The sequence below is a fragment of the Sinohyriopsis cumingii genome, chromosome 4 (genome assembly GCF_028554795.1).
Source record: "Sinohyriopsis cumingii isolate HCF-2022 chromosome 4, ASM2855479v2, whole genome shotgun sequence".
In the NCBI taxonomy this organism is placed as follows: domain Eukaryota; kingdom Metazoa; phylum Mollusca; class Bivalvia; order Unionida; family Unionidae; genus Sinohyriopsis; species Sinohyriopsis cumingii.
The window spans coordinates 86,956,302-86,971,597 of NC_142964.1; the positions used below are offsets into that span (position 1 = coordinate 86,956,302).

At 35.5% G+C, this 15,296-nt stretch overlaps 1 protein-coding gene across 2 annotated transcripts in view; it reads left to right on the top strand.

Moving 5' to 3' along the window:
* The window catches only part of LOC149801603 (uncharacterized), a 60,966-nt gene extending 52,262 nt beyond the window's left edge, over positions 1-8,704 (top strand). For both annotated transcript variants that reach the window (XM_089955860.1, XM_089955859.1), the window contains exon 8: positions 22-8,704. In XM_089955860.1, coding sequence (XP_089811986.1) covers positions 22-108 — 87 coding nt within the window. In that variant the 3' untranslated portion in view covers positions 109-8,704. The remainder of the gene's footprint in view (positions 1-21) is intronic.
* The last annotated feature ends 6,592 nt before the right edge of the window (positions 8,705-15,296 follow it).

The following is a 15,296-nucleotide window of genomic DNA, read 5'->3' on the forward strand; positions in this document are numbered from 1 at the left end:
TTGTTGATATTATTGTTTCAGGCAAACGATGAAAAGACACAGGAAGATGACATAGATGAGCTGAACAGAAATATGAAACTTGGGGGCCCGCTGGATCAGGAAAATTAATCCTCGATAGTGTCAATTGTCTTGAATATTCTTTTCTTACCAATTAGAAATCCACATAGCAAATTAAGGAATCACTTTTCACAAGGCAGATATTTGTTTTCAGCCTTTTCAGTTGTTGTTACTTCATTTATTTCTAGTAATCAATTAATCAATTGGGGGATTTATTTTTAAAAAATTCTAACCTGTCAGAAGTAATGTTTAAACAATATATTTGAAAGCATGGAGATCATTTGTGGAACAATGCTGTTCACCTCTCATTATGTACATTTGTCACAGAGAATTTCATCAGTTTTATTTTTGAAGGTAGTATGGCAAGCTTTACAAGAAGATTTAATGAGAAAATTTAGAAGCACATACCTATGTGTATAACTTCAGAAACTTTGTAAATATTGTAAACTCTCTAAATTACTTGTATCATTGCTGCTGTCTGTCGTGCAAAGCCACATATGTAATACTTTTAAAGATGAAAACTCAACTTAGTTCAGTGAAGCTAATTCAAGATGACTGCAATCTTGAGGTTCTTTTTGTTTTTTTCCTTCTGCATTTTACTTATTGTTTTGAATTGCTGTCATTATTATTGAGCCCACATTAATGGGAATGCAGGCCAACATCATCAGTCATCATGTCAGCAGTGTTTGTGATAGATTCTAATCATGAATATAAGACATATCATTATTCAGCATGCTTACATGCCTCTTTGACCTTGGGGTCAAGTTCACAATAGAAAATTTGCAATAAGGTTTTGGTATTTAAAAAATCCTTATTTCCGAAACATCTTGATGACTTTTGTTCATACAGTGTGATCACAATTTATGTGAGGGTTACGTTTTTGAAGCACATGCATAATTTTAGATTTGCATAAATTGAGATCAGTTAGGGGATGCTTCTGTAAAGTAGATTAAAATAAAAAATAATAAAAGTTTTCATAAAAAGCATAGGGAAAAGAACTTAAAACATAGGAAACATAAAACGAAAACATCAAATTATGAATTTCAATCAATATAACATTTGCACATGTAATTAAAAAATGAAAGCTGCATTGAACAGTTGTGTTCATCAAGCCACATTGCCAATATCCTTCCAGCCTGTCCATTATGTTGGGGTTGATATAGCAACTTTTCTGGTTCGAAAGAGAGGTTGCAGCCTTCACACTTGCCTTTTTTTTTCAGCACTGTCATGTATATGTATTGTTCTACATGTGCTTTCACTAAGGTTCGAAGCATGCTTTATCATGGCGGTACTCTGACCAGCTTCATACCTTTTCACTACTTCAAGTTTAACCTCTAAAGAAATAGCCTTCCTTGGTCTCGTCAGACTATCACTTGCTCATCTTTTAGATGCCATCACTAATAACATTCCAAAATTGTAACAGACAATTTGTACATGTACATATGTATGCAGAACTGAGGCCACAATAAACAGAATGGTGGGGCGTAAGAGCTGGGCATTGTGGGTAATGTTTGCCTGTCGACCATAGCTAAATCTATATGTATGAGAGAGTTGTCTCAATCTTTTTTGCATTTTCCACATCTTACGTTAATTTGAATTCGCATAAATTGAGATCACATAAATCACGATCACATTGTACTTATGATTAATAATTGTTCAGCTAAAAGACTTCATTCTGTAAGATGTTCACCTACCTTTTTGATTTTGGGGTCAAGGTGACAGTCATACAAAATATTGTTAAGGTTTTGATTTTTCATTTGCTTGTATTTCCTAAATCCCATGATAGAGCATATTCATACTTTAATTATGAAGCAAAGATGGTTCATTCTACAGCAGACTTGGTCGGATATTTGATCCTCGGGTCAAGGTCACACATTTTATAGCATGCTTAGGGTGTGGAGACAACATGCAACCCAGACTGCCTTGTACATTTTCTGAATTTCTAATGGGTTATATGTCTTACATATACAAGGATGAGTGTATTCTTTGATCAGTCCCTTTTAATGCATTTTTATAACACTTCTATCTAAATGCCATGATTCACCATGTCACCATTTATTTCCTTTGGGTTTTTTTTATTTATAAAGGAGATTGGACAAGTTAAATATTGCATGCAAGTATATATTGTATTTTCAGACGATGAGACCTAATGGACACAGTACCAGTGGTAGTCTTGTCTGTTTAATTTATGTTCTGGCCTGATATTTATAAAACACTTCAAATTGAGTGCATGCTCAAATATTTATAGTTATCAAGGAAAAAATAAACTAATTGGAGCACAAGAGAGTTCATATTATTAATATAGTTATATTCTGATCTATGCTAAACGTGTTTAATTTATTTTGTAATGATGAACCAGATATAAGACCTTATACATTGGTAATTTTGAGTTTGTATGAGTACTTTGGTTCTAGGAGTTGTACAGGTATGTGGCCAAATCACACAAGAAAGATAACAAAATATGATTATATTTTTCTCTCTAAAAACGAGTTTTTTTTGGAAAATAAATACAGTGAAAAAAGAACTCTAGCGGAATTTAACATTGGTATCTCTGACTGACCATTCCCTCTATCCACTGTAGCTAATCTGAACACATGGATCAGTGAATTGAACTTCTTAGATCTTAATAAAATCATTATAAAGTTTAAACCACTTTTTTATTTGTTTAAAAATTATTTTCGTTGAGTAGAACACTGCTGAGTACTCCATAATTTTTCTTGAATATAATTTGTTTTTTAAAGATTCTTTGGAGCAAAAATTGTGGTATATATTTATAAGTCAGGAAAATTACATGAAATAACTTTTTATGCTTTATTTAACCTCTAATTAAAACCATGGTTGTCTTTATTGTATATTTCAAATGTTTTCGTACACTAGCTACATTTGAGTCTGATTTTTATGTGAAACATGGTTCATACAACCTTGAAAAATCCCTGAATTTCAGGACTTGCTATGAAGACTCTTAAATTTTTTTAAAACATAGTTTTATCCTTGAAAAATACTTGCATTTTTCTAAGGGAATAGAAATATTTAACACAGAATAAAAATCTATCAGATTTTAAATTCATAATTGTTACATAGGTTCCCAAATAATAAATAAATAAATGGAATTAAGATTGGACAGATCAAACGACAGACAACATGGATAATTATGACATGATATAGCCTCCCTTTGCTGTTATAGCATGCCAGTTTGTTGTCTTTTTTATTTTACTTTTGTATCATTAATTTCTGTGCAGTGATAAAGTAATAGATGCTGAAAGTTAAATTTCAGTATTAGCAAATACTCTTTCAAAACATTTGGAAGTCTGTGAAAATTGTCTAAAAATCCCAACTCTCATGTGCAGTATGAACCATGTTCAATTTACTCATAATTGTGATACATTTACTCATTAGATGGGGTAGGTTTTGTAGAGCAAACATTATATATTTTAGTATAGACCATCAAGAAATGCATTCATACCTGAGGTTTCCCACGATTATTTCTAATTTAGCATGTACAGTATTGGGGTTTATTATTTTATGTTACAAAGTTTTTGTACTTAAATGCAAATGCCTTCAGCACTTTAAGAAATGCTTGAGCTATGTCTGTTACATTTTTTCGGAGTTACATCTGTTTTGTTTGCTTGCATGCACATACTTAAAGCAAAATGCCTCTTATCAGAAGTTCAGGAAAAATGTCACATGGAGATATCATTGTGTACAGTTTTATTTTATGAATGTTTAAAAGTTGAAATGTGAAGTGCATTCTTTTTTGTGTGATATTTGTAACACTGAGAAACTAGCTTCTGTAGAAGGTAACATTGATCAACATTAACGTATTTGAGCTGCATTATTAAATGTTTGCATTATCTGAAACAAAATGGTATGGTTTCATTTCCTCTGCTTTTAATTTTTTCTTGCTGTTTCTTTTTTTAGAAATGCACATCCAGAATGATGTGTCATGCAGATTTAGAAAAAGCATCAGCTCTAGAAAACTTCATTTTAATGTCATCTTTAGCAGAGAGTCATGTACTGGTCCTGGTGTTCGCATTGGTATTTGCACAGATAAAAGAATATACATATGTACAGCCACACTGTATCATCACCATGCTATCTTTCTAGGTCATAGGCAACAGTTTAGAGTGAGTTTCATAACACCTACCTCCAGGAAAGTGGGCTAATTTTGTACATGTACATTAGTTGTACATTCTAGGTTAATGATGCAGTTAGCTCAGGGGTATTTTTGCACACTGTATAAATAATGATGTACATGGAATCATGAAACATGGTGAGGGTATGCATCTTGATGAGTAATATGATAACTCACAAAAGTAGGTCACAGTGACCCATATTTCTTGCATAATTGTCATTATTTAAAATTTGTTTCTGGTTTATTGCTCAAGATTTGCTTATGCTTGAATCTTTGAACTATGAGATTGCATGAATCATTATTAGTACTGCATCTTTATAACAAACAGTCACTGTGACTTAAATTTTAAAAGTTTTTGTGTTTATCTCATGACTGTATGTTTTTTACTTCCAGTATAGTACTGTTACACCTGTAATTAAACTTTGTAAGAGATGCATCTTGAGGAGTATTACACCCTCATCTCAAAAGTTGGTCAGTATCCCATATTTCACACCTCACTGACTGGTTAAATGTGGCATTTTTACTGTTTATGAATGAATCATTAAACTAGATGGCTGTATACAACTCTCTAGTGTCAAAACACATACAGATAAAAGGTCACTGAGACTTGAATTTCATGTTTTACTGGCTTTGGTTAATCTTTTCATGTAGCTTATGACAACATGTACATATTGTGTACATACTATCCTATCAAGAATCATGAAACTTGGTAAGGGATGAGTCCTGATGAGCTTTACCCCTACATATCCATAATAGGTCACTGTGGCACATACTTTATGCTTTACTGACTTGGTTTTCATTTTGTGTTTGATTTCTCATGTGAGGCTTCATCTGTAGTGACTAATTAAGGTAACTGCTGAAGCATGAACTAAGCGTGTACTTGAGACTGACAGTTATTTCACAGGTTGTGACCTTCACCCAATAAATCTGTGTTATAGGGTAATAATAATAAATCCTGGAGCAGATTTTAAGAATGGTGATTTTAAAAAAGATAATACAAAATAACATAAAACTGGTTTTTGGGAACTCATTATAGTATCTATGTTCTGAGTGTTCTTTTTTTAATTGTTTTATGTAATTTATGCCCTGTTGCAGTATATATGTAGGTAGGTTGGTTGGTTGGTACATATGTATTTTTGTATGTATGTGATTCAAGTGTATGTCAGCACATTACTGGTTATATAGTACCAATTAAAAGAGAAAACTAAAAATTTAGAAAAGAATAAAATTTAAAATACAAAGAGAATATTGAAAGAAAATAAGCAACTATCATAAGAAAAAGGGTCAACATTTCAGTGTAAAGATCACTTTAATCTGAATATATTTTCTGTACAATAGTTAATATTTACTGGAGGCTACTAAAAGCTTTGTAGAGATGAGCTATGTAATAACTGATTGAACTCTTTTAGAAACAAACATAGAAGGATCACCAAGGAACTTACTGAAATGTGTAATCTTGATATAATCTGTAACTCTTTTTCATTTTTCCTTTAATTATATTCATTTTGTCCACATATTTAACATTTTGTCTTTACAAGATCTGTTATTTGGATAGTTATTTCTATGTTAATATAATAGAATTTGTGTTGTGAGACCACTCCCTCTGCCAACAAAACATGGTCTGTCAAGGCAGGTGGTCTTTATAGACATGTTTGTAATGCATTTTATCCTGATACATCAGTTTCCAGCAAACAGTTGAACTGCTGGCAGATATGCCATTTTAATGATTTGAATTAATTTTAACTACCTTGATAAACATATATTTTGGGGGGATTTGCTTCTTGAAAATTTTGTTATTTTATGCACATGTTTCCAAAATAATTCTTGCCAATTGGATTTTGCACAAGTTGAATCACTTATAAAAAAAGAAAGACATCTAAGTTTGGTCTGTGGAATTTACATGTATATATTATTTGAATATACTTGTATCTGTATATTAATCATGAAATGAACATTCCAATGCACTTCTATTGCTCAATCTTTACATTTCTTCATGACAGTAAAATGTTGGTAGCATGCTCCCATTTTTCAAAAGAAAAAGGCTGTATTTAAATAATGTTGAGCAAACCAAGAAAAAGAGGTTACAATGGCACTTTTTTGAGGCATCATTCAAACTTTATAGGTTTGGTGGCAATAGAACAAAGCAACAGTTAGTAAGGTATAGGAGAGATAATTAAATGAAGACATGCTGTGTGGATAGCTTGTGAGCTGTGTTGGCATAATCGTCACCATGTCACATGTGCAGCTAGAAGAGTATGGGTTTGAATCCTGGATCCTGCCTTATTATTTTCATAAATTACCACCACCACCCACACACAGACATTAAAGAAAACTTGAAATGTGCTCATGGAAGATGGATACCTCACCATAGTGAATGAAATGATCTGAACATAAAATTTTTTAACCAGGGTAACACTATATGCCCATACAACTGTTGCAGTTGAGCATACAAAACACAAAGTTTCTATTTTAAAATCCATCTTCAAACAGCATCAGAATTCAATGAGCATCTTTTAAGCATGTATGGTTTAGTCATGATTTACTCCTAATTGTCACCGTTTGTTGGACTGGAGTGCTGCATTATCCTGTTGATGTAGACTTTGCTGCTCTCAGTTTATTGCATTATTTGATGATGTGTAATAGCTATTGTTTCTTCAACATCTCTGATTTACCTAATTTTCAACAAATTGTATTGTTCCACAGCCTGTCCTTTGCCTATGCAAATTAGCTTGATGGGCTCTCCCATATCAGGACTGGCATTACAGTAGCTTGTATTAAATCAAGTAATTTGTGGAATGCTGGTTGTTTATCTCTGATTGCCTTTACCTTTTAATTGCATTTATGATAGTTATCTGTATAAAGTGTCTCGGGGTGATAGTATTTCATGAGTATTAAGTGTGAAGCTATGCAAGTCACTATTGTTGACTGTTTTTACTGGCTTCATGCTATGTGCATATATTGCAGCGTTAGAAAAGGTTTCTCAATTTTCTCTTTACAAGATGTGCTTTATATTACATTCTTACAAACAGAACTGTGTAAAGAAGTCTGCAGGTCAAAAATCGTTTTTTTATCGTGTCACAGGGCAGATAAAGTACATGTATTGATGTGCTGTAAAACGTGAAAAACCAAACCTAGCTATTTCTGGTATTAACAATACGTTTTAGTGGCAGGCAGTATGTATTTATTTATTTGTGATATTGGAAATCCACAACTAGTTAAAAAAGACTATTTTGTACGTGTATAGGTTTGGAAATTTGTTCCAATATACAGGAACACTGAACAAGTATTTTGTATTGTGACAAAAATATATATATGTTGATTGGTTAAGTTTATTCAAATAAAAAATTAGTTTGAAGAACTTGTAGCAAAGCATTTATTTTGTAGTTGTAGTTGAAAATGTGAAAAAAAATAGGGCTCAATACAACATTATTACTGCCTAACCCTGATAGAAATAATCACATATAAAAAAATTGTATGTCTGAATAAAAACATATTTTTTTTGAGCATATATTTAGTTCCCGTTTTCCATTCAGAATGAACAACTCTGCATGTCCATACATTTTGGCTATTTGCAAATGTGGAATTATAAACCAAATTGACAAACAACAGGGCAAAATTGGTGTGAAACCTGATGAAGCACTTTTGGAATGTACTGAATTTTAAAGGGTACAAAGTTGCCAAAGACAGTTGCACAAAACCAGGCAAAACAAAATAAGCATAATAACTTAAAAGAGTATACATGATATTTAACTGTAGAGTTGTAGATATTTACATAAATGATACCATTTGAACAAAGTAACCTTATATAAGACAGTAAAGCACAAGATGAGACAGAATATTTTAAGTGCAGTTAAGGAGAAAATAAGTTTCCACTACCAAACATCCAAAGGCTTCGGCACTTATTAATCCTTTTTGGAACAACTGAAATTATTTTATTTTTAAAATTCAATTTATAAAGTATATTATAAGTGTCATTCATTGCAAATAACCCATTCAAGATCACTGGCCTTATTGGAAGATGTACAAAAAAAACGAGACTGTCTTAGAATAAATTTTTTTTAACAGTTTCTTGCGATGGAAGTCTAAGGTGTCTCAGTTGTTAAAAGTTTAAGCTTCATGATTTCCAGTAGCTTCTTACAGCCTATTCAACATTAAAGAAAGATAAATTTGTTCAAGAGATGTTTATTTTCCAACAGAATAAATATGGTAATTGTATGTACAACTGATAGAAGAAAAGAAAATATTTAAAATTGCATGTACAGTTGTAGGGAAGCCTCTGTGATATGTGGAACTGGAAACTTGTTTTTAGCCATATTGTACAGTTCAAGGTTAAGTGAAGGAAATGTTTGCTTACAAAGTATAATATCGTATTATTGTTTTTATTATTTTGTATACCATGTGTAGCAGCTGTGTTTGCCTAATTATTAATGTTGTGTTGTAATAACGTGGATTTGATTTTATGTCTTTTATAGTGGGAATTTTTCAGTTGTAATAAATATTGGACAATTGTGTTAATGTATGATACTTGTTGTTTTTTTAATGTAGATTAATACATTTATTAATGTCAACAAAGAAAATTCATTGTCTTCTTTCTGAATGACTTTGTTCTGTCTTCATGTCTGCATGATTTGTCTGTAGACCTTACCAACTCTTTCAACTGAACAATGCCACTTTTCTTGTCATGTCTCCAATGACATTAACTATCAGACTTCATTTAAGATGCCTCATGGGTATACAGATTACTGGAATGCAATCAAAAACGCATTATTAGGGTCCATCTAGACAGATCCCTTTAGTAATTACATTGTCCTTCTATGATTTTACAACCATGTAAGTGTCAGTCAGTCCAGAGTTTGGTTTCAGCAAGATGACACTACTGATAATGATGCAAGTTTTTATAGACAGGAGATCTTGTAAGTATTTGATATCCAGCATTCCTCATCATCATTTAGCAGAGTTATGGGCAATGATTTCCTATTGTCCCAACTTCCATATCAGCATTTTAATGTGGCCAAGGATTGTTGGATTCTTAGTAGTTATTTTGATGAGACCTTAAAGTAATTTGAATTCCAACCTTCCATGACATGCCCACGATAGGTAATATCCTCATGACTTCATTTTCTGTGACATAACTTTACAAAGGTTTATTGATTTCAGTCTGACTTGGCATATTTTACTGACAAGACCTTGAATAAGCTGGATTACTAGTGATCAGTCATCATTTACAGGAGTTATCTCCCCTGATCATTCTTCCTGTCAACCTTGGTTTCCAAAGCACAACTTTGCTAATGTTCCACAAGTTTCAAAATTTTTTTGTTTGTGCAGCTTTAGATTGATGATTTCATGAATGATTCCAGTTTCCAGTATTCCAAAAACTTTACAGGAGTTGTGGCCTCCTGATTACCTGTATTCCTCACTTTGGTTTCCACAGCATTACAAGGGATAGTTGGATTTCAGGCAAATTTGGTGTGCAATATTAGTGATATTTTGAATGGATTTTATCTCCAGTGTTCCATGACATTATTTAGAGGAGTTAAAGTCACTGCTTTCCCAATTTCCTGCTATGATTTCTGATTTCATGCTATGATTTAACTTGACCTTCAGTTCTGGACATTCAGCCAAATTTATCATGCACCATTAAATTAAGTAGGTGAGTTTGATTCTGTCATTGAACAGCATCTTGTACAGAAGTCATGGCCACAGACTTTGGTTTCTGCAGTACAGCTTGACGAAGAAATGGATTCATCAAAACTTAACACGCACTGGAGAGTTTGAGTGGGGTGGGATTTTAACATAGCTTTAACAATTTTTCAGTCATATCACTAGATGTCTGCAGTGTGACAGTTTACAGTGATGTCTAGCACTGGGGCATCATGCCACAGACATGCAGCATGATGTCCCACCCAGTCACATTATCCTGACACCAGGCCGACCAATCCTAAAACTAACCTGTTAATGCTGAACACCTAGCAAGGCAGCTGTTAGTACCATTTGTGTTGTTGTTGTTGTTGTATGGTTTAATGCCATTTTTCAGCACACAATAGGCTATACATGGCGGCCAGTATTAATGGTGGAGGAAGAACCTGGGAAAACCCCGAAAAGAACCACCGACCCACGAGAATCTACTGGCAAGCATTCTCACATATCCACATTAGCCGAATCCATGAATCAAACCCACACAGACTGAGGTGAGATGGCAGTGATCCATAATGGAGAGCGCTTTAGACCACTCAGCCACTCGGGGCCCCTACCATATTTGTAAGTCGTTGGCATGACTCAGCCAGGGTTCAAACCTGTGACCTCCTGCATCTGAAGTGGATGCTCTAACCACTAGGCCACCAGAGCAGTGATAAATCTGATATTACACACACACACACATATACATATATATATATATATATATATATATATATATATATATATATATATATATATATATATATATATGATACTAACCTGGACACAACATTTAAATGAAACTATGTAATGATGTTCTGTTGCATTTTCTAAATCTAGTTGAATTTGAATGAAATGACTGGATGCTTTTGTTCTAGGTACTTTTTCAGAACTGGTTGAATCACAATTGTTTGCTTTGTCATCCAACACAAAAAGCCCAGAGAATGAACAAACATTTTATTGCTTGTTGCTTTCTACTGAATGCATGAAACATTCTTCACTGATTAGCAAATCTCCATGAAAAATTAAACAAGTATTCATGATTTTCTTTGGGACTTTAATACAGCTGATTGACTCAATTAGTGTAGTGATACTTTAAGGAGATGTCAAAGGTTAAACATATTTAATAAATTTGCTTTTTCTGTACCTGTAGCAACACTGAAGCACAGCTGCAAAGTTTAGTTGTATTTTCTCACATCTGCTTTACTCCAGAGAACATTTTATCTTAAACACAGTGGTCTAAAAGGAATTTCATGTGATACCATTAGTGAAACATGTAAGGAGCCTGGTGTCTGGATAATGTTACTGAGTGGGACATCATGCTACATGATGCCCTAGTGATAGACATCACTATAACCTGCCTACTAAAGATATCATAGCGATACGACTGAATTTTTTTTAAAGCTATGTTAAAAATCTATATCATGCATAGATTTATCTCCCCATAAGATTTCTATTTAAGTTTGTTACGGGTCTTCACTAAATAATTGGGAAGGTGCGATAGTATTTCAGTTTCTATCTTGAGTACCGTGTTGGCACAGAAAATATTACAATATCATGCACAACAAATTATTTTTTGAACTGCCAAGGGAATAGGCATGCCATTAAGCCATCAAGTGGATAGGTATGCCATTAAGCCATCAACAGGATAGGCTTGCCGTTAAGCCATCAACAGGATAGGATTGCCATAAAGCCATCAAGTGGATAGGCTTGCCATTAAGCCATCAAGTGGATAGGTTGCCATTAAGTCATCAACAGGATAGGCATGCCATTAAGCCATTAACAGGATAGGCTTACCATAAAGCCATCAAGTGGATAGGCTTGCCATTAAGCCATCTACAGGACAGGCTTGCTATTAAGCCATCAACAGGACAGGCTTGCCATTAAGCCATCAACAGGATAGGTTTGCCATTAAGCCGTCAAGTGGATAGGCTTGCCATTAAGTCATCAACAGGATAGGCATGTCATTAAGCCATCAAGTGGATAGGCTTGCCATTAAGCCATCTACAGGACAGGCTTGCCATTAAGCCATCTACAGGACAGGCTTGCCATTAAGCCATCAAGTGGATAGGCTTGCCATCAACAGGATAGGCTTGCCATTAAGCCATCACGTGGATAGGCTTGCCATTAAGCCATCTACAGGACAGGCTTGCCATTAAGCCATCAAGTGGATAGGCTTGCCATTAAGCCATATACAGGACAGGCTTGCCATTAAGCCGTCAAGTGGATAGGCATGGCATTAAGTCATCAACAGGATAGGCATGCCATTAAGCCATTAACAGGATAGGCTTACCATAAAGCCATCAAGTGGATAGGCTTGCCATTAAGCCGTCAAGTGGATAGGCTTGCCATTAAGTCATCAACAGGATAGGCATGCCATTAAGCCATTAACAGGATAGGCTTACCATAAAGCCATCAAGTGGATAGGCTTGCCATTAAGCCATCTACAGGACAGGCTTGCTATTAAGCCATCAACAGGACAGGCTTGCCATTAAGCCATCAACAGGATAGGCATGTCATTAAGCCATCAAGTGGATAGGCTTGCCATTAAGCCATCTACAGGACAGGCTTGCCATTAAGCCATCTACAGGACAGGCTTGCCATTAAGCCATCAAGTGGATAGGCTTGCCATCAACAGGATAGGCTTGCCATTAAGCCATCAAGTGGATAGGCTTGCCATTAAGCCATCTACAGGACAGGCTTGCCATTAAGCCATCAAGTGGATAGGCTTGCCATTAAGCCATATACAGGACAGGCTTGCCATTAAGCTGTCAAGTGGATAGGCATGGCATTAAGTCATCAACAGGATAGGCATGCCATTAAGCCATTAACAGGATAGGCTTACCATAAAGCCATCAAGTGGATAGGCTTGCCATTAAGCCGTCAAGTGGATAGGCTTGCCATTAAGTCATCAACAGGATAGGCATGCCATTAAGCCATTAACAGGATAGGCTTACCATAAAGCCATCAAGTGGATAGGCTTGCCATTAAGCCATCTACAGGACAGGCTTACTATTAAGCCATCAACAGGACAGGCTTGCCATTAAGCCATCAACAGGATAGGTTTGCCATTAAGCCGTCAAGTGGATAGGCTTGCCATTAAGTCATCAACAGGATAGGCATGTCATTAAGCCATCAAGTGGATAGGCTTGCCATTAAGCCATCTACAGGACAGGCTTGCCATTAAGCCATCAAGTGGATAGGCTTGCCATCAACAGGATAGGCTTGCCATTAAGCCATCAAGTGGATAGGCTTGCCATTAAGCCATCTACAGGACAGGCTTGCCATTAAGCCATCAAGTGGATAGGCTTGCCATTAAGCCATCTACAGGACAGGCTTGCCATTAAGCCATCAAGTGGATAGGCATGGCATTAAGTCATCAACAGGATAGGCATGCCATTAAGCCATCAACAGGATAGGCTTGCCATAGAGCCATCAAGTGGATAGGCTTGCCATTAAGCCATCTACAGGACAGGCTTGCCATTAAGCCATATACAGGACAGGCTTGCCATTAAGCCATCAACAGGATAGGCTTGCCATTAAGCCGTCAAGGTGATAGGCATGCCATTAAGCAATCAACAGGATAGACATACCATTAAGCCATCAACAGGATAGGCTTGCCATAAAGCCATCAAGTGGATAGGCTTGCCATTAAGCCATCTACAGGACAGGCTTGCCATTAAGCTATCAACAGGATAGGCTTGCCATTATGCTATCTACAGGACAGGCTTGCCATTAAGCCATCAAGTGGATAGGCTTGCCATTAAGCTATCAAGTGGATAGGCTGTGAAGTGATAGGCTTGCCATTAAGCCATCTACAGGACAGGCTTGCCATTAAGCCATCAAGTGGATAGGCTTGCCATTAAGCCATCTACAGGACAGGCTTGCCATTAAGCCATCAAGTGGATAGGCTTGCCATTAAGCCATCTACAGGACAGGCTTGCCATTAAGCTGTCAATTGATAGACTTGCCATTAAGCCATCGAGTGGATAGGCTTGCCATTAAGCTGTCAACTGATAGGCTTGCCACTAAGCCATCAAGTGGATAGGCTGTGAAGTGATCGGCGTGCCATTAAGCCATCAACAGGATAGGCTTGTCATTAAGCCATTAAGTGATAAGCATGCCACTAAGCCATCAAGTGATAGGCTTGTCATTAAGTCATCAAGTGGATAGGCTTGCCATTAAGCTGTCAACTGATATGCTTGCCATTAAGCCATCAAGTGGATAGGCTTGCCATTAAGCTGTCAACTGATAGGCTTGCCATTAAGCCATCAAGTGATAGGCTTGCCATTAAGCCATCAAGTGGATAGGCTTGCCATTAAGCTGTCAACTGATAGGCTTGCCATTAAACCATCAAGTGGATAGGCTTGTCATTAAGCCATCATTAGTTAGTACTGATCTTCTGGTCTTAATCATACCTTCTATTACAAAGGTCATATGGGGGCTGCTGTCACATTTACTGATGTTTATGAACACAAATACATTTATACTGCATTTATTTTCCTTCTCTCCTTTTCCTTATTAGGTTGCTTCTGTGAGCTAGAGAGAGGTCTGGTATCCACATCCACACATGAAAAAAAACCCATATATTTAGGTACAGCATCACTGCATTTCAGCCTTTCATAGACATCGGAAAACAGTTTGGTGTGGGTTTCATGGCATCTACTCCCTGACTCCATTCTTGATTCAAATTTTGTATGAAGCTCAGGAGCATAGTTTTTGTACCCTATAAACATACTATTCTGTCTTGAATCCTGAAACTTTATGAAAAGATGCATCTTAATAAGTGCAACACCCATATCACAAAAGTAAGTCATTATGACCCATATTTAGTGCTCAGTTGGTTAAATTTCTTGTCTGAAGTTCATGTATTGTGTCACTGTTCATAAAACATGATTGTTAAATGTCTGTATTTAGCTCATGGCAACAAAGTATCTTTTGCATGCAGTGTACATTCTATCATACCTGGAATCATGGAACTTAGGAGATGCATTTTGATAAGTACTTGATCCTTATTACAAAAAGAGGCATCTGTCATCTATATTGCTTGCTCCAGTAATTTTCTTGAAACTTTTTCCCATTTCTTAGGCTCTGCTAACAGTAGGGATATAAAACTTACTAACAAGATGCATCTCTGTTAGCACCACACCTAAGAACAGAATAGATCAGTGTGACCTATAATGAATATTTTACTGACTTTGGTTAAGATCTTGCATTCAGCTCATGACACAGACTTTGCTTGCTTATACATATTATCTGCCCTATTGTCAGAGAACTTGCAGAGATAATTCATTTTTATGAATACTGCATTCTTACCATGAAACAGGTCTCTATGAGCCATCTTTCATATCTGACTGTTAATGTTAGAGTCATAAAAATCTTTTTTGATGCAGCTATGTTATTACAACACCTTTACAACCAAAGAAGGTCA